This window comes from Tursiops truncatus, chromosome 12 (genome assembly GCF_011762595.2).
Source record: "Tursiops truncatus isolate mTurTru1 chromosome 12, mTurTru1.mat.Y, whole genome shotgun sequence".
Classification (NCBI taxonomy): Eukaryota; Metazoa; Chordata; class Mammalia; order Artiodactyla; family Delphinidae; genus Tursiops; species Tursiops truncatus.
In genome coordinates this window covers 46,249,462-46,273,243 of record NC_047045.1, presented here as the reverse complement: position 1 = coordinate 46,273,243, position 23,782 = coordinate 46,249,462, and the positions used below count along the sequence as shown (strand labels likewise).

The following is a 23,782-nucleotide window of genomic DNA, read 5'->3' as shown; positions in this document are numbered from 1 at the left end:
TTCATTGTGTTGGGCATTTGTTTTTCCTTTTGAATCTGGAATTGTAGGCTATAAGACCTCAGTATAGTGGTTAAGGGCTTAGACTTTTTGAAGTAAGATTGCCTACAATTGATTCTAGCTTTCTGCCTGCTAGCTCTACGACTTAACTTGTCCTAGTCCCACCATTGATAAAAGAACATGTAAATAGTTACTGCTTCATAGAGTTATAGTGATAATTAAATGAGATAATAATGTTCTTAGGACTATGACTGGCATGTAGTAAGAGCTTAGAGGTTAAATGTTGTTTGATAATTATGATCCCTCCATTTTCTTTATTTTTCTTTCTGGAACTCCTGTTAGTTGGCCACTGAACTTCTTTGACTTTCTTTGATTTTGTTTTACTATCTAAATTTACTCAACGTTATCTCCCAGCTACTCTATTGAAATTTTTATTTTAACAATCATGTTTTTAATTTTAAGGGGTAATTCATACCATCATATTCTTTTATGGTTGTAAAATTTTTTTCCAACATTTTCTTTTTTTCTATTCCTTGCATTTTTCTGTATCCTCCATGTTAAATTGCTTTCATGTCTATTTATTTTAGTCTTTTCCATTTGGAAGGCTTTCTTGTAACTTTTAAAAATCCTTAGCTGTCTGTTCCTAAAGTGAAGAATGAGGCACTAAAAAGCTGATTGGCGGACCTCGGCTTTCAAGAGACATCGGAGATAGATGCTTATGATCATCTTTAATGGAAAGTTTGCCTTAAGCTTCATGACTCTATATTAATTGCTTTTACTTATATTTGACCTTTTTTAAAATAGTTGTTGAGAAGTGTAAATAGTGCTCCTGTTTAAAATAGTTTGGTTTATTCATGGTTGACTTCCTCTTGAGGAAACAATACCACCATGGTCTGTTGCCAAATAGGAGATAGATAGATGTATAGATGGGGGTACATACAGGTTTTTTATGATCTTTACAGGTATTCTTTTCTTGTCTATTATTGAAATTTGAGAGAACTGACAGGAAAAATATTTAGGATATTTTTGATAGCTTCAAATGGCTGTTGAGGAATTATAATTAGAGGTCGGCTTCTAATTGATCATCGGGTTTAGAGACTTTGGAGTAAAAGTCCCTATGTCTCAGGTTATAGGTAGACTTTTAAAAATCAAGTATGACCCTCATTTACTACTAATGGAAGTTTTATATGTCAGAAAATTTTTGTAACTTTTATATCTGTCATCAACCTTAAAAGTTATTTAAATAATTTCCTCATAAAATAAGTTTCCAGATAAATAATAAAATTTTTATTTCTTCTTAAGAAAATGATGATGAAATAAAATTAATTCTAAATTAAGAATTTTTTGTATTTTATAACTCCATTGATGAAAAAATTTTTTTTAATATTTTTCTAAATAATCCATTTTGTCAATTTTTTTTATAGGTGTCGTATTATTGACTTTCACAAGTCAACTGGCCCTTTGGGTACACACCCTCGCTTATTCGAATGGATATTGAGCTACTATTCTTCAGAGAGAGAAGGGAGTCCGAAAGTACTGTTTACATCTAAACCTCCTATCTATCTTCAACATCAAGGTTAGTATAACTTACAGATACTAAGTATAACTTATAAGACAATTTATTTTTATGAGACAGGCAATTGGCTTTTGCTTTAGGATACGTTAAGATTCTGATAATTAATGGGAGGAGAGGAGTATTGTGACATTACTCTTATTTTTAGAGCTGTGTTGTCATCATGACACATTCCAGTAATGGATGATGTCCTTGGTATTTTCAGGGCCACCTGGTTCACTCTCCCTTTATTGTTCATCCTTTACATTTTCCAAGGCTTTACCTCACTTCAGTGAGGCCTTCCCTGACCATCTTTTTAAAAAATTCATCTTGTTATTCTACCCCCCTCCAACAATGGTATTTCCTATCCCACTTCCCTGCTTTATTTTTCTTTATCTAACATGATATATATAAACTTTACCTATTTACCTTGTTTGTGGAGAATTCCTTCCTATTAGAATATAAGCTCCATGAAGGCAGAAGTGTTTGTTTTGTTTGCTTTTGTATCACTAACTGCATGGAATAGTGCCTGGCATATGGATATTTCATAAAATTTGTCAAATGGATGATTTGGATTGACAGGAGGAAGGAGAAGTAAATATTAGGAATTTCATTGTTCAGGATACAAGCTAGAAAGTTTAAGCCCTTCCCATTGAAGTTCTGGTATGTATAAATTGACTCTTGTTTACCTTTTGGAACCATGAGACTTTTTGTTCTTCAGTAGGTAAATTTCAAATCCATTCATCTGAGATAATTTGAATAAGAAGGACTATGGGATTAGGAAAGAAAAACTAAAATATACGGCGTAGTGAAAGTAGAATTTTTTGCCATGAAGCCTTTAGAAAACTAAAATTGAACAAAGAAAACTGAAAGTGTCTTAGAACTGAAAGAACTCAGATAACCTATATGTCAGAGGGACTGACTGTATTTATATTCTAAATACACATGTGCACACACACTATATATAGAAAGTGTATATAGTGTGTCTATATGTGTGTGTGTATATATAGTAACATATCTGTATATAGCTGTACGTATAAGTAGATATCACACACGCACACACACACACACACACACACACATATATATATATATAGCTCTTACTTGATTTTTTGATAGGTCATAGTCAAACAGTTGTTGGAATTGAAGAGAGAAAAAACCGAACATTATGTTTACTAGTATTTGATCCTGGATGTCCTTCTCGAGAAATGCAGAAACTCTTAAAACAAGACATGGAAGCTAGCAGTGTCAAGCAACTTCGGAAATTTGTGGGGAATTTAAAACATAAGCAGTACCAGATAGTGGCAGTAGAGGGTGTTCTTTCTTCAGAGGAGAAAATTGTAAGTATCTAAATATTTATTATGTGAAGCTTGGACAGGTTGGACTTCAGAGTATAAAATTTTTAGCTAACTCCTAACACCTCATTCTGTAACATTAGGTTGGCAAAGATATTTTGTATGTCATTTAATTTGTGGAATGAACATCTTTAAATTTCAAATGGTACCTAATTTTGTCAAATATTTTACTTAGAGCTTCACAAAAATATTTCATTTTATAATACATAATTTAATTTTTAATGTCAGGGGAGTAATGAAAAATGGCAACATATATGGTAAGAAAAAGCTAACTTAATCCAAGGAGTTCTAACTCATATTGGTCTCATAATTACTGTTTATTAAATGTGATTCTAGTGATTCCTGAGGCTCTGTGTTAGGCACTTGGATATGTTGGATGAACTATTGGAGATACATATATCACACTATTGAGAGAGTGAAGTACTCTAATAGGACACATACACTTACTTATTGGATATATACAATTCCAGAAATTAACTTCAATACAGTTACCTCTTTATCCCTTGCATTTAAGTGATGAGTAGTACATTATAGAAGAATTCCTAGGAATTGGAAACCCTCCACTTGTATAAACTGAAGCTATGTGGTAGCATATCAAGTCTAGAAAATACACAGTTCTCAAATCTTAAAGAAAAAAAAAATGTCCCTATTAGAGTACTTCACATTTGTTTCCCTCTAAAGAGAGAAGAGATAGAGCAGTAGAAAGGAGCGTTTATGAAGAATAATAGGATCATGAGGGAAAGGACTAAAATTGTTTGAAATGAGAGATAGAGCTAGAGTAATCTTTTCAGCATCACAACTTGGGATATACAGGCAAGGACTGTTTAAGAGGTTCTTCAGTTTAATTACGATACATTAGAGGTTTCTTTGCAATGACTTAAATACCAAAATTGCATTCATTTTTTTCACCCTATCGTTAATTTGGCTGAATAAAGTTAGAGGTTCATTTTAACTGTTACAAAATACCAAGATGCTTGTTCACTAATATACCGATAACTTTTGACATCATAGGTGGGGTTAAGATGTTATGGAAAAGCCCGAGTGAACTTTTTGGCCTACCCAATTTCATGGAGGCTAGCTGCACATTTTATTTAGCTGTTAGCTTTCTGGTCTTGGAAAGTGAGACCTTGGTGGTGTTTCTCTGCTTGTAGCCCCATCTCTATCTCTCCTTCTCTCTGTTTTTACCTCTCTCTGACTCTGAGCCAGGATTTTTAATTTTGATTCATTATTCCATAAAAAAGGTGTTATTTTCTTTTTAATCCTTTGTGTTTTGTCTTTATCTGGAATTTTCTTTAATTTTTTAATGGCTTGGCTTTAAAAATGTTTTTCCTAATTTCCTAAATTTGAAGTTGTAATATTCCTTAAGGAATTTTCATTATCTTGGAAAAAATTCCAGATTTTTTGTATTATAAAATTAATACATACTTTAATTAATTGACTTCTCCCTTACTATTAATATTTTTTTAAATTTCTTTTCAAGGCCAGGAGACAAGCTTCTCAAGTCTTTACAGCCGAGAAGATCCCTTGAAGAAGTAAGCATTTCAGTGATTGTGAAATTTTACTTTATTTTCCAAATTCAGATATTAAACTTTTAATACAACATATGAATTCTCTAAATACTCCATTTAATTTCTAAAATTCTAAATTATACCTTTAGTACTCCATTGTTTAGTAGTTATTCCAATAAAATATCTTGTTTGCATTGTGGGTTTTATATTTCTTATCCATGTTTCAGAAACTGGTTTTGTATTATAGTCATATGACTATTTATTGGGTTCTTACTTGTGTTAGGTATTCGCAGTATTTTGTGTGTATTAATTAATCTCCAAAATAGTTCTGTGAGACAGGTACTGTTATTAGCTTGTGAGGAAGCTGAAACTCTGAGAGATTAGTAATTTGCACAAGAAAGTGGTCATCATCCAGAGTGTGAACCCAGACTGCTCACCTCCAGGCTCTTACCATTATAGCATTCTGCTTTCTTCTGTATTATATATGTAATGAAATTCCCTCCTCACTACTTAGAAATAACCTTAATATTTAATAGGCATAGCTCTAAAAAGAGGGATTTGCTTTTGTTAAATATTTACACTCGTACTTATACAACGGTGATGTAGAGTGTTGTGTTTAATGTGTCCTGTAGGAAAGAAACTTTCAGATTCTGTTGGATTTGCCATGTAAGGTTGCAAGCTAGAATCCTACTCTGGCCAATTTAAGCAGAAGAGAATTCATTCAAATTATCAGAAGCTCACAGAATCCATAGGTAACTAGGGAACTCTGCTAGAACAAAGGCAACAGTAGGGGCTAGAATATGGCATAATTTACAGCAGGGTCAATCAGGTTAGGAGCAGAGGTAGAATGTCTGCTCAAATTTCAGATTCCAGAGAGGGCACATCTGATTAGCATGTGACTGTATGCCATGGGACAGAGGCAATTTCTCAAAAGGAAATCCGGGCAGATGAAGAAATGGATATTAAATAACAAAAAAGAAAAGCAATAAGTGTCTACTGCCCCATGAAAAAATGAACAAGAACTTATTTGAATGAAGTTCTATAAATATTATTTATGGCATCAAATACAGAAAGTTGCACTCCAAGAATGAATAATATGTATAGCTGATTCACTTTGTTATACAGCAGAAACTAACACACCATTGTAAAGCAATTATACTCCAATAAAGATGTTTAAAAAAAAATAGTGTGTATTAACAGCAAGAACTGACAAAACCATAACCTTCATAGTCTTAAAAAATAATATTGCCACCTGGAAAATTCTGGAAGCTATCATTTCTAATATTCTGTCATCCAGACTGGTAAACAGGTTTCTACTCTATATCCCCATGCAGTTACGCTCCTTCATGCCATCATTATCTCTTACCTAGACAATGTAATAACCTCCTAAATGGGCTCCCTGTCTTGATCCTCTGTCAGTCCATCTTCCACACGGAATGCAAACCGTTCTAAAATACAAATGCGATTTTGTGACTTCCAGTTGAGTCCTCTTCATTGCTCATTGTTAAAATCCAAACATCCCACACAATCTGGGCCCTGCATACCTCTCCAGTTTCATCTCTCCCCACTCTCAAAGTTTCACTCCTTTCAGCCTAAAGACCTTTGCCAAAATACAGCTGGTGCTGCCTAGGGCCTTTACCCGCTTAGTTCTCCTCTTAGAAGGGCTTCCGCTTAGAAATGCTTCCTGAACTGCTCAAGTTTGGATTAAATGCACCTTCTAAGTGTTTGATAAGCAACACGTTTCTCAAAGTATAGATTGCTGAGCTGCAAACCGCCAGTCTGTGACAAGATAATTATAGAAGTTACAATTGCTGACATACTTTTATTCTATTTTACACAGATAATAGCCATGGATTAGCAGTTGTTTTTTTTTTAATTGGTTCTTCACCACAGAGTTTGACAGACACTGTCCTATGGTGTAATATTTGTATCACAATACCTGCTATTCTAATTATCTACCTTTATATGTTTCCCTCCTTGAATGTAAGCGTGAAGATTTCAGGAGCAATGTCTAGTTTTTAACAGTAGCCCCACAGTGCCTGGCACATCACATATAGAACTTAAAAATACTATTTTGGTTAATGGAAATAACTAATTTTAGAAAAGCAGTGGTAGAAGATATCAGTTTGAAGTCTTTGGATGTCCCAGCTAGCCGTCTCTGTGCAAATTGTTTTCCCTGAAATCAGATAAAACCAGTTTCTATAGGATGAAAGAAGAGTTACATTGAGACATTTCTTTAAGAAGCAACAAGCAAAAGAGTTAAAAAATTTGAATGTTCCCACAGTCTTTGAGCAGGTGGTGGAGTTACATACCCTCTCCCCACAGGGGGGGAATATATATATATAGATGTATATACATACACACAGTATTTGCATACAATATCACAGATTGCTTAAGAACACACGCTCTAATTTAGTTATTTTCAATATTTTTGGTCTCAGTATTCCTTGATGCTCAAAAGGTATTTACGTTCCCAAGGAGCTTTTGTGGGTTATGTATTTCCATGTTTGCCATATTAGAAATTCAACCTGAGACTTAAAAAAAAAGAGAAAAAAATATAGAGGCACATACTCCATTAGCTGCAGCCATCAAAACAGTAATGTAAGAAAATGTCATTTAGCCTCTGAAAAATCCATTGAGTATCTTTCTAAAAGTACATATTAATAGTTCTACATACAAAATTCCAAATTTTATATTTTCAAGGAATGGTATTTTGCACATCAATAGTTGCCTATATATATATATATATATATATATAGGCAACTATATGTATATGTGTGTGTGTGTGTAGAGATATATATATATATATATATATATATATATATATATATATATCAGTCCCAAATAAGGAGTTTGTGTGTATCAGTCTCATAAAACTGGGCTAATTTTATTTTTATTAGTCATAGTCATCTTCCTCATCTTCATCTTCCTCAGTTTCTTCATTTTCCTCTGTTGAATTTACAGCTGCTTCTTGTGCAGCCCTGAAAGCCTGCTCCTCTTCCACACTAGGGTCATCCATTTCTGTAATTTCTGGTCCACTGGGGTACTCTTGATAAACTGGTGGTGGAACTGGAGGTGTATAGCTGTCTGGACTGTATTTATGACCCCAGCCTATGTAGAAATTTTCAAACTTTCTGTAAGTTAAAAAAAAATGTAGATCATTGTATAATTTTTCAGTAAGAAAAATTGAACCTTCTTTTCTGTAAGGATAAGGTACTTAGAGTATCATAGTCCCATAATGTTAAAACAGTACAGTATATTTTAAATGCATTAGAGATGAAATATCCCTAAATGATTCTTTTACCACAGGGAATTACTATGATCCAAACTTCTTAAGCTGGTTAAGAAAACATAGGGCCAGACCCTGTCAAAATGTACCCTACACCTGGACCACAGCCTTTCATCTTTTAATTATTTTCAGAAAAACAAAACAAAGCAATGAAGTTAAAAATTACATACCTTCCTTAGAGTTAGAAAGAATCAAGAAGTTGCCAACCTTGAAAACTCTTGGCTGGGTGAGAAGTCGGACTTGTGGTTAACAACCTATGTGTGTTTTCAGGTCTATCCTTGAGCAATTACAAAAGCTTTACATAGTTAGGCCTCACGGGGGGGAACTGCCCTCTCCACCCCAGACTTGGTGCATAGCCAGTGCACTGCAATCTCTAAGAGAGCGTTGTGGTCAAGGATTCTGGCCCCTCTGGCCTGTCATGCTCTTAACACAATTGTGTTCCTGGCCCAGGTGCCTTCATTCCCAGGCCTCTTCATCTGAGGCCTTCAGCAGAGGTCTTCTTCAGGCCCCTTTGCCAAGGCTTCCTAATGAGGGTTGGGTGAGAGAAGAGGAGACCTTATAGACACTTCCCCTACTCTTGACTCAGTACCCAGTACTTTTCCCTAGTCCTCCCCACCTTTCTCTGGTCACAGGTCCTTAAAACTGCAGGAGCCTTATGTGGGGACTTGCTTGTCATTGAGATGACCCCACAACTCTGCTGACCCATCTGACCTTCCACCAGTGTGCCATTCCGTGGGGGCAAATGGAATGGGGTTGGGGTGGGGGGAATCAGTCCTTCAACTTGGTTATACCATCACAGTAAGTGATTAAAGGCTTAACATTTTCATTTCTGGCTTGTTGCTTTAATGGCTACTCTGACATTTGACCACTCAGCTCTCCAGCTCAGCCGAGCTTCTGACACTAGGTTATTAAGTAAGAAATGGAAGCATAAGACAAATGAAAGTGTAAGCTCTGGGTGAGGAATTAAAGGACGTTTACTGTCCTCTTATCCTAACTCTTTTGAAAGTGATAGCCTAAATCATACATATTTTAAATTATTTTTTATCAAGATATCCAACAAAAATGATGAGATTTAAACTAAATACTGCTTAGAATTACCTCCATGAAATGAATATCAATTACTCAAATAATCATAGAAGAAAAAACATATTTTAGCTTTAATTGGATTAAAACATATTTTATAAATATGTTTTATGGATATTGGATAAAAACATTTATGGATATGGATAAAAACATTTTAGCATTAATTGGATAATTCAGATGAAAAGGCAGAAGTCTGAATTACTCTAATGTTCTAAATTTGATGCTTTGTTGTATAAGATGGATGTTGTTCGAATTAATCTTATGCCATACACACGACATTCCAGTGATAACTTATAATTTCCAGAAGTTAAATAATCAAAATAATAGCCTTGTAAGTTGTCACATACTTACTTGCCATTGGAAAAGGCATATGCTCCAGTCCAAAGGTTGGATCTAAGGACTGCAATAGCATATTGAGTAATGAGATTTGAGGATAACCGTGTTGTCCAAGGCGGTATATTCTGGATCTCTGTAAACCAAAGAGAAATTCAAAATAGACTTAACTGCTAAATAGACAAGGATATACTGTGTAACAGAAAAGCTGTATTTATACATCTTAAAATACACACTTGACATGAAGTTAAAACATTAGCAGCTTAACATAAGAGCAGGAGGGTATTATATGAACGTTGTGTAAAAATGAAATTTGAAAAAAAATGTGTGTATACATTTATATAGATATATATATACACACACATATGTGTATATATATATATATTTGTGTTTATATGTGTGTGTACATTTGTAAAGCAGAGAAAATAAGTTTTACAAGAGGAGGCCTATGTGGCGGAGGGAAAAATACGTGATGACCAAATCATTATTATGAAAGAGAGCTAGGGTTATAAGCATGAATGCTCCAAAACTGAATAGGAAGAAAAAAAGAATATGAAAGCAATAGTAGATTAGAAAAAAACCAAAAACAGTACCTCATATTTTAGCTATGCCATGTGTTTATGATCTGTAGAATGCAAAACAAGAATGATAAAAAAAGATAGCTATCAGCATTTCCACTAAGAGGTAGAGCCACCTTATACTTCCTCTGCAGTCCACTCCTGCAACCGCTGTCCTAGGCAGTTCTCGGTGGGGCCAGCTACATTACATTCTTTATTCCTACCATGTACTGTAGTGTGTGTGTGTGTGTGTGTGTGTGTGTGTGTACACAGGTTTCTCCCGCTATCCAAAAGTAGAGCATTCCTATGAAACCTTTTTTAAGCTGAAATGACATAGAGCGAAGAAGTAATTACCTTAGGACACATCTTGCTAATGTATTGACGAGATTAACTGAGATAAAGCATAGAAGCTCACAAGCACATTTCAAAGCTATGGCAACTTGATGCTGAGATGCTGAGTGTAGTTCCTGGAGAAGGAGCTTGGAGGTGCCCCTCTGACAGATTGAAGTGTGTGCTGCTTCTATAACTGCTCACTGCAAAACAAGTGCTGAACGCTATTTTTGCCTTTTTTTTTTTTCTTCGTAAAAGAGAAAATCCTCTGGATTTCTATCAGTGAAAATAGGTACTAATGTAGTTCTCTCATAAAAGCAAAGTGGTGTAAGTCTATCTTTTGAAAAGCAGGAAATACCTGTGTATATATACATATATAGTATCAATATAGAGAGAGTATTTGGTATATATATAAAAATATATATTACATTGTATACATACATAGTACGGCATACCTTGTTTTATTGTGCTTAACAGGTATGGAGTTTTTTACAAATTGAAATTTTGTGGCAACCCTGCATCAAGCAAGTCTGTTGACACCATTTTTTCCAACAGCATTTGCTCACCTTGTGTCTCTGTAACATTTTGGTAATTCTCTCAGTATTTCAGACTTTTTCATTATTATTGTATTTGTTATGGTGATCTGTGATCTTTAATGTTACTATTGTAATTGTTTTGGGGTACCACAAACCATGCCCATGTAAAACAGAGAACTTAATTCTATAAATATTGTGTGTGTTCTGACTGCTCCAACAATGGTGAATTATGTTGTGCACCAGGAACTAATATTGTGCTGTAGGTCAATTATACTTCAAAAACAAACAAAAAAGCTCATAAAAAAAGAGATCAGGTTTGTGATTACCAGAGATGGTGGGTTGTCGGAGGGGGAATTGAAATTGAAGGAAGGTGGTCAAAAGGTACAAACATCCTAATAAGTAGGTACTAGGTATGTCATGTACAACATGATTAATATAATTAACACTGATGTGTGTTATATATGAAAGGTGTGAATAGAGTATATCCTGAGAGTTCTTGTCACATCACAAGGAAAATTCTTTTTCATTTTTCTTTTTTAACTATATGAGATAATGGGTGGTGACTAAACTTATTGTGGTTATCATTTTGTGATGTGTTTTAGTCAAATCATTATGTCTTACACCTTAAACTTATACAGTGCTGTATGTCAATTATATCAATACAACTGGAAGGAAAAAATAAATAAATGGGAGAATTTAACAAATAAAATTTAAAAAGGAAAACCTGGAAAGGATTCACCTTTCTAGATGCCATTAAGAACATATATGATTCATGGGAAGTGGTCAAAATGTCAACATTAACAGGAATTTGGAAGACATTGATTCCAACCCTCGTGGATGACTTTGAGGGGATCAAGACTTCAGTTGGAAGAAGTAATTGCAGATGTGGTGGAAATAGCAAGAGAACTGTAATCAGAAGTGGTGCCAGGGCTTCCCTGGTGGCGCAGTGGTTGAGAGTCCGCCTGCCGATGCAGGGGACACGGGCTCGTGCCCCGGTCCGGGAGGATCCCACATGCCGCGGAGCGGCTGGGCCCGTGAGCCATGGCCGCTGAGCCTGCGCGTCCGGAGCCTGTGCTCCGCAACGGGAGAGGCCGCAACAGTGAGAGGCCCGCGTAACACACACACACACAAAAAAAAGAAGTGACTGAATTGCTGCAATCTCATGATAAAACTTGAATGGTAAGGAGTTGCTTCTTATGGATGAACAAAGACAGTGGTTTCTTGACATGGACATGGAATCTACTCCTGGTGAAAATGCTGTGAAGATTGTTGAAACGAATACAAAGGATTTACATATGACATAAACTTAGTTAATAAGCAGTGGCAGAGTTTGAGAAGATTGACTTCAGTTTTCTACTGTGAGTAAAATGCTATCAAACAGCTTTGCATGGTACTGAGAAATCGTTTGTGAAAGGAAGAGTCAATGTGGTAAACTTCCTTGTCGTCTTATTTTAAGACCCCAACCTTCACCAACCACCACCCTGATTAGTTAACAGCCATCAACATCAAGGAAAGACTCTCCAGCAGTAAAAAGATTATGAGTCGCTGAAGGCTCAGATGATGGTTAGCATTTTTTAGCAATACAATATTTTTTCTTCCAGTTTGATCTGTTTTTCTTTGTGTTTGCATGTATATTTGTTTTTTTTGTATAACTGACCTACACTATGTTAGTTCCTGTTACACAACATAGTGATTTTTTTCTATACATTTCAAAATGATCACCACGACAAGTTTAGCCACTTTGTATGTCACCATACAAAGGACTTTTTATTTGGACTATATTCCCCACACTGTACATTTCATACCCTTGACTCATTTATTTTGTAACTGGAAGTTTGTACCTCTTAATTTCCCTCACCTAATTCTCTCATCCTCCCACAATACAGTATTTTTTAATTAAGGTATGTACATATTTTGGGAAATAATGTTATTGCACACTTAATAGACTACAGTAGAGTGTAAACAAAACTTTTATATGCACTGGGAAACCAAAAAATTATTGACTCACTTTATTGCAGTGGTCTGGAATTTATCCTGCAATACCGCCAAAGTTTGCTTGTATGTACATATGTACATACTTATGTATGCCTATACACACACACACACACATATAGTGTGTAAAATTACCTAAATCTTCAGAGATTGGTGTCAAGAGAGGAGGCCCTACTTCCTGTTCTATGTAGTCAGGCTCTTCTCCTTCTTCTTCTTCTTCTTCTTCTGCTTCTTCCTCCTCACTTTTTTGTATGGGGTTGAACCAATTACAGCGACCCTGGGTATAAATATTGGAAGATTTAGTAGTCTAACAAGGACCTTAAAATATCAAAATATTCTTTTGGATTGAAGTAATTATCTGCATGACGTCCCATTATGTGGCATATTGATCATTCATTCAACATATATTTACCAAAAGCTGTTTTGATCAATGTTATTTTAAGCAAAGACTGTACTATTTATTTCAAGAATCTGCCTACTTCTTGAACTTACAGAACATTTATATATTAAAATCATTAGAACCTTGGTGAAGAAGGTAATCATTTTACTGATCTATGTGAAGGTAAGGTACTATTATTATTAATAACAAAAATGTGATAATAAGATTAGGTATGGAGTTTGGGGCTTATAATTTCTCATTTAATTAACTCATCTAGAGGTATTTAAGAATATCTCTTATGTACATCAAAGTATAATGAAGATTTTCTACCTGCAAATGAGACAGTTTAACAGATTGATAAAGAGTATGGACTCTGGATCCATTCTGCCCATTCACATCTGACCCTGTTGTTTATTAGCTATGTTCCCCTTGTGACATTTCCTAAACCCTCTGCCTTAATTTCGTCATCTGTAAAATAAGGATATTAGTCTTTCATACAGTTCTGAGTTTTAAATGAGATAATACATATGAAGTGCTATTAAGAACAACTGGCAGAATAGGTTCTATATAACTGTTACAGAACACTGTTTACTTGTTTTTGTTAGAATCTTTTATCATTCTTGGCAAAAAAAGTTCCTTGTATTATAAAAATAGAATAAAATAACTCCTACCAAAATTAATGTACCATCTATATTTAACATATAAAAATAATTTCACAACACACCTAAATCTAAATCCTTATGTAACTTGTCAAATACTCCATAGAAATATATATTTTATTTACATCTGGATCACAGGTTTATACGACTTGGCAATTATACAGTACTCTGTTTTCACTAGGTTTTTTAATTGTCTCTGGAGTCTGAAGGCCTTTGTCTTGTATATATTGTATGCATTGTAGACAGAATTTAATAAATATTTGCTGACTAGATGATAGATTGAGAATTGCAAAGCCCCTACCTGAGGGAGTATATGTTGTACATGATGAACCCAATTGGATAGGGAGTCCACTAGATCAATCACTTGGATTCCTTCAAAATCAGGGTTTTCTTCAAAGCTGTCTCGCCTGCCTTCTGTTTCTTCCTCCTCTTCTCCTTCTTCTTCACCAAAATGATAGAATCCTAGAGGGCTGATCTGAGTCCCTGCTGAAATTCTGGCAATTTGTGCTCGTAAGTAATTACTCTCATTTCCTGGGAAGGGTGGGTAGCTTACAATGGGAGTATCCAATCGCCCAGTGAAAAATTTCTTGATTTTTCTTGCAATAACAATTTGTGCAGGTGTAACTGCTGGTAACTTCACCCATGGTCTTCCTGGTTCATTGCAAACAAAATAGACATATTTGTTGGCACCTGTTCTGCTTTCTTCCTTTGGAATAGACTGTGGGGCCTTGTAAAAGGACCTTGGTAATTCATCTTCATCAGCTTCATTGTCTCCATTGTCCCGCTCTTCAGGTACATCTTCCTCTTCCACCTCCTCTTCATCTTCTCCCTCACGGAATTCCACTTCAGCTACAATATAATTCATTTCCAGACCTAAGATCTTACCCCAGAAACGACATTTTTGGATTGGGTGGGTGTCAGTAAGCTGCTTGAGGGCAAGAAATATGCGATAAGTCTCATCAGTGCCCAAACCGACTCCAGCTTGTTCAAAATAAAAAGCTGACTCCATTACATTTGGAAGAGAGTGTTCTGCCTGGGAATACAATTGCTGTGATTAATATTTTATCCATAAGAGAACTGCTTGCAGTCTACCTTAATGTGATCCCTATTTTTAAAAACCATGACATTTTTCACAGAACTAGAACAATTAATTCTAAAATTTATATGGAACTACAGAAGACCCAGAATTGCCAAAGCAATCTGAGGGGGAAAAAAGCTGGAGGTATAACCCTCCCAGACCTCAGACAATACTACAATGCTATAGTAATCAAATCAGCATGGTTTTGGCACAAAAGCAGACATATAGATCAATGGAACAGAATAGAGAGCCCAGAAATAAACCCACACACCTATGGCCAATTAATCCATGACAAAGGAGATAAGAATATACAATGGAGAAAAGACAGTCTCTTCAGCAAGTGGTATTGGGAAAGCTGGACAGCTACATATAAATCAATGAAATTAGTACAGTCCCTCACACCATATACAAAAATAAACTGAAAATGGCTTAAAGAGCTGAATATAAGTCACAACACCATAAAACTCCTAGAAGAGAACATAGGCAAAACATTCTTGGACATAAATCATAGCAATAATTTCTTAGATCAGTCTCCCAAGGCAAAAGAAATAAAAGCAAAAATAAATGGGACCTAATCAAACTTACAAGCTTTTGCATAGCAAAAGAAAATATTAACAAAACATAAAGACAACCTAGGGAATGGGAGAAAATATTTGCAAATGATGCTGCTGACAAGGGGTCAATATCCAAAACATACAAACAGTTTATACAACTCAATATCAAAAAACAAACAACCCAATCAGAAAATGGGCAGAAAACCTAAATAGACATTTCTCCAAAGAAGATATACAGATGGGCAACAGGCACATGAAAAGATGCTCAAAATCACTAATTATTAGAGACTACAAATCAGAACCACAATAGGTATCACCTCACGCTGGTCGGAATAGCTATCATCAAAAAATCTACAAGGAGAAAAGGAACTCTCCTACGCTGTTGGTGGGAATGTAAATTGGTGTAGCCACTATGGAAAACAGTATGGAGGTTCCTTAAAAAATTTTAAATAGAACCATCATATGATCCAGCAGTTCCATGCCTGGGTATGTATCTGAAGAAAACAAAGACACAACTGCAAAAGATACGTGCACCCTGATGTTTATAGCAGCACTATTTACAATAGCCAAGACATGGAAACAACCCAAGTTCCCATCAACAGATGACTGGTTTAAGAAGATGTGTATGGAATACTACTCAGCCATAAGAATGGACTATTGCCATTTGCAGCAACATGGATGGACCTAGAGAATATCATACTAAGTGAAGTAAGACGGGAAGACAAATATTATATATCACTTACATGTAGAATCTAAAAACTAATGTAAATGAATCTATATACAAAACAGAAACAGACTCACAGACACAGAAAACAAATTTATGGTTACCAAAGGGGAAAGGGAGTGGAGGGATAAATTAAGAGTATGGGATTAACAGATACAAACTATTATACATAAAATAGATAAGCAACAAGGATTTACTGTATAACACAGGAAACTATATTCAATATCTTGTAATAACCTACCATGGAAAAAAATAGTCCAACATCCTCTCCTTATAAGAAATATTTAAGTGGCCCCTTTACTATCTTGAAATAATAAAATGTAGCATACAGTAATATGTATAAAATAGATAACCAATAAGAACCTGCTGTAGTAAAAAATAAAATTCAAAAAACATTAAAAAATTTTAAAATGCCATATTTGCCAAATAAATAAATAAATATAGCAAAACCTACCTACAGATATTTAGAAAATAATTTTATAAATATATGTTTATATATGTTTTTAATATATTATCATACATTTACTAAATAAATATTTATGATATGGATATGGTAAGATATAGAGTAAATAAAAATCAATATGGGTGTAATATACAGGATAAATAAAAGGAACGTATAATAAGGTAAACGCTCAGGCATGACTACATTCGAAGACATAATTTAGTTAGATGCTTGCTTCTACTTATGATAAATAATTTTGGGTTTAAAATGAGAAAAGCAGAAATAATTCTGAAAAAGAAATACAGGAAAATAAAAGGAGTCTCAAGTGAACTCTAGAAAAACATTTTTGAGAAAGTAGAAAATAACTTTAACTGAGCTAGGGATAACTTGGCAAGACAACCTTTAGACCCTGAGAAATTAAGAGCGCTTTGCTATTCTCACAAATGATCTGCTCTTATTTGTATTATAACTTGAGTTGAAAAATAGAGTGTCAAAATAAGCATAATGACTTTTTTCAATCCTAATCTCATCTGATGGTAAGACTGTTTCTTTGGGATCTATTGCACCACGCGCTCTGATCCTACTCTGTCTTCTATAACTATTTCTTCTTAGTCTTTTTAATTAATTGAGGCCTAAATATCGGTGTCCTCAAAATTTCAGTCATCTCATCACTCAGCACTTTATGCCTAGAAGATTTCTCCCACACCAACCCAAGTGATATGTGGTTTTTAAAATCTACTTCTCTCACTCTGACTTTCCTCCTACATTTCACACCCTTATTCCTAGCCAGCCACGAGAACTTTCAATCTGAATATTTTCCAAAGATATCACCATCACTCAGTTTCCCGAACTAGAAAGTTCAGTCATCCTTGCTCCCTCTGACTCCCTTGACTCTCATATTTAGTTAAGGTCCTATTGATTCCACCACCTAAAGAGCTGTTGGCATTATCCCCTCCTCTTTAACATGCTAGTATCCACCTGGACTACTTGTCCTGTCACAGAAGTCTTCTAATACTGTCTTCCTTGTCCCCATTCAAACCCTTCTTCTTTCATTCTGCTCCACATTACTACCAAAGTTATGTTCCTAAACCATAAGTCAGACCATGCTTTCTCTACTAAAAGCCTCTATTAATTTCCCACTGTACGCAAGAGATCAATTTCTTATCAATACACGGTGAGCAGTCTAGCTTTAAAGCACCTTGCTTGCTTCATTTCCTTCACTCAAAATCCCTCAAATCTGAAGTCAGTTTCCCAAATGCTAAATAATCTCTCTTGACATTTTATTGTGCTTTTGGCCCAGAATTTTATGCCTTATAGTCTTCACCTGGTGAACTTCTACTTATCCTTCATGATCCAAATGAAATATCACTGCCATTACAAAGCATTGCCCAGACCCTAATGGCAGAGTTAGTTGCTCATAGCTTGTCGAAACAACGCAGTAGTAACTGCTACCATTCATTAAGTTTCTAGGATGTGCCAGATCCTTTATATATAGGACCTCTACCCCTCAAGTTGTTGCCATGTGATTATCCCTGAGGCTTGGAAAGGTTTAGTCATTTAGAGTCACACAGGGAATAAGTGATTGAACTAGGATTCAAATTCAGATCTAATTCAAAAGCCCCTGTTTTTTCCGCCGTATCTCTATTACTGCAGTAGTCAAATAACTTTAATCTTTTTTTACCTCTTTCACTAGACTGTGACCAACGTAAAGTTAGAAAAGTCTTTTTTATGTGTATATGTCAGTACCTAGCATGCAGTAGGTATGTTTGCAAATCAATGGGTGAAGGAATAAATGAATGCTGAAGACTAAGAACAGGAATTCTGGTGTGGTCAAAGACATGAATAGGAATATTAATACTCTAAACATACCAGTCTGGGACAGAGTTCCAAGAGCTACCTGTCTTCCTCTTCCTGAATCTTTCTACTCTCTGAGGTAGAACTTTTTATCTTCATCTGATGACTTGGTTCATCCTTTCTCTAAAACCAATCCTACTCTTTATTAGGAGGAATTGATGGAATCTGGTTAAGAGGCTCAGGTTCCAGCATCAAAACAGCTTATCTGTATTCTCATCCCAAAACCTAGTTCAGAACGTAGATCCCTGCCTTGTAATACTGTGCCTATAGATAGTGCAGTGCCCTATTCTCATACTGGAGTCGAACCTTCTTTGATAAACTCCTGCATGAGAGTGCCTGCCTTCTGTTTGATCCCCACATGCTGTTTGCCACCAGACTTGTCAATACTATATGTGGCTACATAATCAAGTGTTTGGAGTAAGATATTTTTAGAAAAGGTCAGCCAATATCAAATCCTTGACACCTATCACTTGTTCCTTCTGAGTATTCTATATCTCATTGTGTCAATTTGTGTCTCCCTATAACAGCTAAGGAGCTCTAGAGGGTAAACCTACTGTGCATATCCCTACTCCTCCTCTTTCTTTGACTGAACTCTATGTCCTTTTCTGAATATATGTTACTCCAAACATCAAATTTGCAAGTATGAGGACAGTTTTAAATAGTCTAATAGTAACAGAACATAGAAGCTCAGTAGATGTACAGTATAAATTACTCAGTAGAATAAATTGCAAATATGCAGGCATTCAGGAAACAGTAGCATATACTGATTTGAAATATTTGGAGGTAAAATTTCAGTAATACAGCTGATTTTATTCTCGAATGATACCTTTTTATCTCTGTCACCAACTTTGTAAATATTTTCAGCAATTTATCTATGAGGATTAAAAGAAATATTTTATTTCTCTCCTCTTCTGTCTCATTGACATAATATATATACTGTCAAGACAAAATATGAAGAAGTAGCCTTGGAAGAGAATGCAAATGACATTAGTAGTTCTTTTAATTTTTCCAGTAAATTAAAGGGGAAAATATGCAACTTGATTTAAAGCCTAATTTTAAATTATGTGACATTTATTCATTCATTCAGCAAATATTTAATAAGAAACAGCTGCACACTCAGATCTGTACCAGGTACTTTGGAGAATATAAAAGATGAAGAAAACATTTTTTCTGATATCAAGCAGTTTAACCCTACAAACATATAAAACAGCTAAGCCTCTGAAATACTAAAACACTGTGTGAAAACATAAGAAACTCTAACCAAAGAAATGAGTGGTGTGAAATGAGGCTGCAATACTATTTAGTAAGCTATAAAAGGCAGTGGATATGAATTTAAAGCCACACCCCACTAACCTCAAAACCCTAAGGTTGACCTATTCAAATTTACAGGAGTGACTTACTATTTCATCTTCCATTTCTTGGTCAGCTCCTTCTAAATTTCCCTGGAGAAAAAGAGCTTTTTGGTTCTCTGCTATTTCATAGGCTGGAAGCATCTCATTCTCATTTTGGAGTGTATCCAGTTTTATACTAAAATGTTCCATCTTCACATCTTGGCTAACATTTTCAATGATGTCCACAGCATTTTCAGGACGCTTATCTAAGACCTTCGTCAGCATTTCAGAAAGATGATCATATCTATCCAAAAAGAGAAAATTCCAGATAATAACCCTGTCAAAAGCAGTTGAAAAACATTTCATGCATTCTCAGTGGGTTTTTAGGAAACTTCAAGAACTCGAAGACTTTAGATATTTTTAGTGGAAAAACACAGTAATTTCTACCACTGCCAAGAAAAACTCTGAGCATAAAATAAATCAAAGCAAGTTCTCTCTTTTTTTTTTTTTTGGCAGTGCTGTGTGGCTTATGGGATCTTAGCTTCCTGACCAGGGATTGAACCCTCACACCCTGCACTGGCAGGTGAAGTCTTAACCACTGGACCGCCAGGTTAGTTATTTTATTTTTTCTTTAATATCTGTATCTATCTCACGGATCTTAAAAATGTCAAAGAAAAATATGTAGATTATATGGGCAACCAATGTGAAGGCCAGTTTACAAATATTATATATGAAGAATATCATATTCTTTCTCAAAATATTGCTATTTTTATAAATGAACAGAAATATTATGACTGGCAAAAAAGAAGCAAGCAATTATTTTCTGTAGGCTTTTTATTCAACAATGTGAAATTTTATATTTTAGGCAAATATTGTTTTAATTGCGACAACAACAAAAAACAGCTTTCATGGCTGTCATAGGTCAGCATATAGGAGATGGAGTTAAAGTTGTCCTTTACTAAAAGCCATTTTTAACTACAGGCTCTAAAGCACTTAGAAAATAATAGTGAATATTATGGAAGGTATTCATTTGTTACCTCAGAGACTTAATATTTGGAAATTAAATTAAATTCAGCTATTTAAGTAATGTCAGTTACAAAATCATTCAGTAAACGAAATTTTCCCATTTTTTGTTTTGTATTCAGTTTTAAATTGTGAACTTTCAAGTGTTTATAATGAGCTCTTTTGGCATTTTATCAAAGTTTGTAAATTCATGCTTGTTATTTAACCCAGGGAATTGTGACAAGAAGTTTATATCAGTAATTCAAATAGAATCCACTGCTAAGCAGCAAATCACATCCCTGAAACGTAAGTAAATTGTAGTTAAAAACAGTAATTTATAAATAATATTTTAATTTGGGTTTTGTGAAGATTTCTCACATCGAATATTCATTGGTTTCTTATTCTTCAGACTTTAAAATTATACCTCATACTTTTAAAAGCCAAGTAATGGCTACAAACATTTGCCACATACTGTATATTGAATGGGCATTCATTTAATGTTTGCTGATTAATCAGGAGGCATCTCAGCAAATTACGTGGTAGATTAACTAGATTCAAAAGGTCCGGGCTGTATTTCCTGTACTTCCATTCATTAATTCATTCTTTATTCAGTAAATACCTGATAGCACTGTGCTAGGCATTAAGTATATAGTGGTGTACAAAACTCACATGGTCCCTCACTCTGAAGGCCTGCACTTAAGTGGGAGAGTCAGACATTAAATATAAGTCTATAAGTCTATGTACAATTATAAATGGCCTTACGTGCTATGAAGGAAAGAACAGGCAGTTATAATAGAGTTCTGTGGAAGTTGACTTCTAAAAGATGAGAAGCCAGCCAGGCAAAGACTTAGAAAGACTTAGGGCAGAAGCCTTTCAGGCAGAGGGAGCAGCATGGGAACTGAAGAGGACACGTGGCTAAAGCCTAGGGAGGGAAAGGTAAGAGTCAGTGAGTGCTGTAAGCCAGAGAAATCTTAAGCAAATTAATTTTTCCATGACTCAGTCCCCTCACTTAGAAAACAAGTGGATTGTATTAGATGTTTTCTCAAGTCCCTTCTAGCCCTAAAATTCTGTTGATTCTATTGTTATGTAACCCCGGCAGCAAGAATCTCTAGAAAATTATACTCAACGATAAGATCTGAATTTTAGCTATAATGGGATGGTCAGAACATTCCTGGGCCATTGATCACCACATTTTAAGAGATCTGGATAAAATGGCATGTATTTTTGGGTGGCCTGTATGGCGACAAATTCTCCTGGTTTGCCTAGGACTGAGAGGTTTCTCAGGATGCAGAACTTTCAGTGCTCAATCAGGACAGTTCCAGGTTAATGCAGGTAATCTATCACCCTAGCACTGGCCTGGGTGGGGACTCAAAACCAAGCCATATAAGCACTTAGAATGCTTAGATTTTGGTAGACAGTCCTTTTTTACAAGCATCTTGGAGAGATGCTTGGACTTCACTGTCTTTATGGTTTCTTTCAAACCCGACTCCACAATTCCTAGATTTTATTTCTGTGCACCTAGGGTCTTTAAAGAAGCTAGAAGAATCTCCACCAGTGACCTATTTTGAGTCCTATGATACAAAGAGTTATTAAGTCACTCTCTCACTCATACAGACGTTTCAGATATATTTCCATTCACCCACAGAAACACATCCCCACACAGAGATACTTTCCTTTGCCAAATTTCTCCCCCAACCCCCCTCCTCCAAGACTTACAGATTTAAGCCCGACTCGCTACTGGACTTTAGTAGGTAAGCCTTAGCATTCTGAATGGCAATCTCAAGCATGCTGGGGGCCACTTCAGAAGCCCCAGACTCAGGCTGATCCAGATCATAGTTACTGTTTGAGTCTTCTTCTTGAAAGATGTCAAATCTCAGCTCTTTCCGTTTAGAGTTGTTGTAGCTCACATCCCTTGGTCCATACAGGTGACATTTGGTTTGCTGAGACTGATGAAAAGTGTTTCCCTCTGATTGGCATGTTTGATGAGGAGTTGATTCTCCTTTATCAGATGATTGTTCCAAATGGTCAAAGTGAGGTGTCCCAGCTTCAGAAATCACACTAGTGGTCTTGTCTGACTGCCATGGTGCCATAAGGTCCTGCACGGCCAGAGCCAGGGGAGAAGGAGTGGAAGAGGGCTCCTGAGATGGGGAAGGTGGAGATGACACACCTGGTCCTACGAGGTCATCCACAGGCGTGCTGGCTCCAGATTGGGGGATCCCAGGAGGGCTGCTCCTGGGCTGGGGTCCAGTTTCCGGCCCCTGCTCCGACTCTGAGGCCTCGGATAACCCAGGTTCAGGATCTTGGGAGGCTGTTACCATTTCTTCCCACGGTCGCCCTGTTTCCCCAAGTTCTTGGTGTTGTATTTTTTGTTTCAGGGGGGTCGAGTCTTCCATGGAAGGAGTCAAGAGAAAAAAAGTTCTGGATGAAGGGGGCGTGCAGATATGGAAGGAGGCAACGCAAGGCAGTGGCTTTGCTTAGGTCTGCTCGGCGATTTCTGGGTCCTAGTTGCTCTGCAAGTCGCAGCGTCCTATCTCCATAGCAACCCCAGGCAGGGTTCCCCTAAGAGAAATAACACACATCTGTTGCCAGGATTCTAGGGAGGAGACCAAGAAAGATGAAAATCCTAGATCTGTGATTTGGTGGAGCCTCTGCTCCTCTACCTAGCTCAGCCAATCCAATCTGCAGTCCGTCAGTCGCGGTTGGAAACCTGAGAACTGGTCCGACGCAAAGGAGGAGCCGCGACCCGGCGGGATGATTTTCAGGGTCTGATAGTTTGATTCAAGTTGCACGTTGAGGAGTGAGTCCTGCATTAGTGGAGGGACAATACATTTACAGAGCTTGTGTGTGTGTGTGTGTGTGTGTGTGTGTGTGTGTGTGTGTGTGAGAGAGAGAGAGAGAGAGAGAGAGAGAACGAGAGAGGGAGGGAGGGAGAGAGAAAGGAGGGATGGAGGGACGGAGCGAGGGGGAGACCTTGGTAATGTTGAGGTGCAGGTGACAATGAGACTCTAGTGTGCAGAACATCAGAGTCCAAGACTCAGAGGGCAAAGGTTTCTCATCTGTGCCAACCAAACTTGGGCAACTTTTGAACAATAAACAAGGAAGTCCTGATTTTTGCTCTTCTCCCTCATGTGGAATCTGCCAGATGAGTAGGCAGAAAATTACCTTCAAGGAGAAGGCAGTGCAGAAGCTTACCCTATATAAATAGACAATTCATGGGTTACCTGTTT

The 23,782-nt window shown here is 36.1% G+C and overlaps 2 protein-coding genes across 10 annotated transcripts in view; one reads left to right on the top strand and one right to left on the bottom strand.

Annotated features, from left to right (window-relative positions):
- Positions 1-23,782, top strand: part of ZUP1 (zinc finger containing ubiquitin peptidase 1) — a 44,585-nt gene that overhangs the window by 16,983 nt on the left and 3,820 nt on the right. For 5 of the 8 annotated variants that reach the window (XM_019929631.3, XM_073789525.1, XM_033867654.2 and 2 more), the window contains exons 8-10: positions 1,422-1,573; positions 2,669-2,889; positions 4,385-4,606. In XM_019929631.3, the coding sequence (XP_019785190.2) occupies positions 1,422-1,573; positions 2,669-2,889; positions 4,385-4,432 (421 nt within the window). In that variant the 3' untranslated portion in view covers positions 4,433-4,606. Of the gene's footprint in view, positions 1-1,421; positions 1,574-2,668; positions 2,890-4,384; positions 4,607-10,481; positions 12,145-20,069; positions 20,164-20,786; positions 20,862-23,782 lie in introns of those variants that run through there. The other 3 variants (XR_012324792.1, XR_012324793.1, XM_073789524.1) reach the window with 3 other exon arrangements.
- RSPH4A (radial spoke head component 4A) lies at positions 7,207-23,073 on the bottom strand. 2 transcript variants are annotated; one of them, XM_004322748.4, is made up of 6 exons: positions 22,272-23,073; positions 19,623-19,857; positions 13,872-14,603; positions 12,668-12,809; positions 9,136-9,253; positions 7,207-7,546 (listed from the first exon to the last, which is right to left on the bottom strand). In XM_004322748.4, the coding sequence occupies exons 1-6, from the start codon at positions 22,946-22,948 to the stop codon at positions 7,309-7,311; spliced, it is 2,142 nt and encodes a 713-aa protein (XP_004322796.1). In that variant the 5' UTR covers positions 22,949-23,073; the 3' UTR covers positions 7,207-7,308. The 2 variants fall into 2 exon arrangements, with proteins under 2 accessions (XP_004322796.1, XP_073645624.1); XM_073789523.1 differs by lacking the exon at positions 12,668-12,809 and having other exon boundaries at positions 7,393-7,546.

Excerpts from the sequence above, each read along its gene's own strand:
- RSPH4A (XM_004322748.4), bottom strand. The coding sequence starts at position 22,948 with ATGGAAGACTCGACCCCCCTGAAACAAAAAATACAACACCAAGAACTT. Across the intron at positions 14,604-19,622 it reads AAGAAATGGAAGATGAAATA|GCAGAACACTCTCTTCCAAA; the intron begins GTAAGTCACTCC and ends TTGTATTCCCAG. Across the intron at positions 9,254-12,667 it reads ACCAATCTCTGAAGATTTAG|AGATCCAGAATATACCGCCT; the intron begins GTAATTTTACAC and ends TTTGGTTTACAG.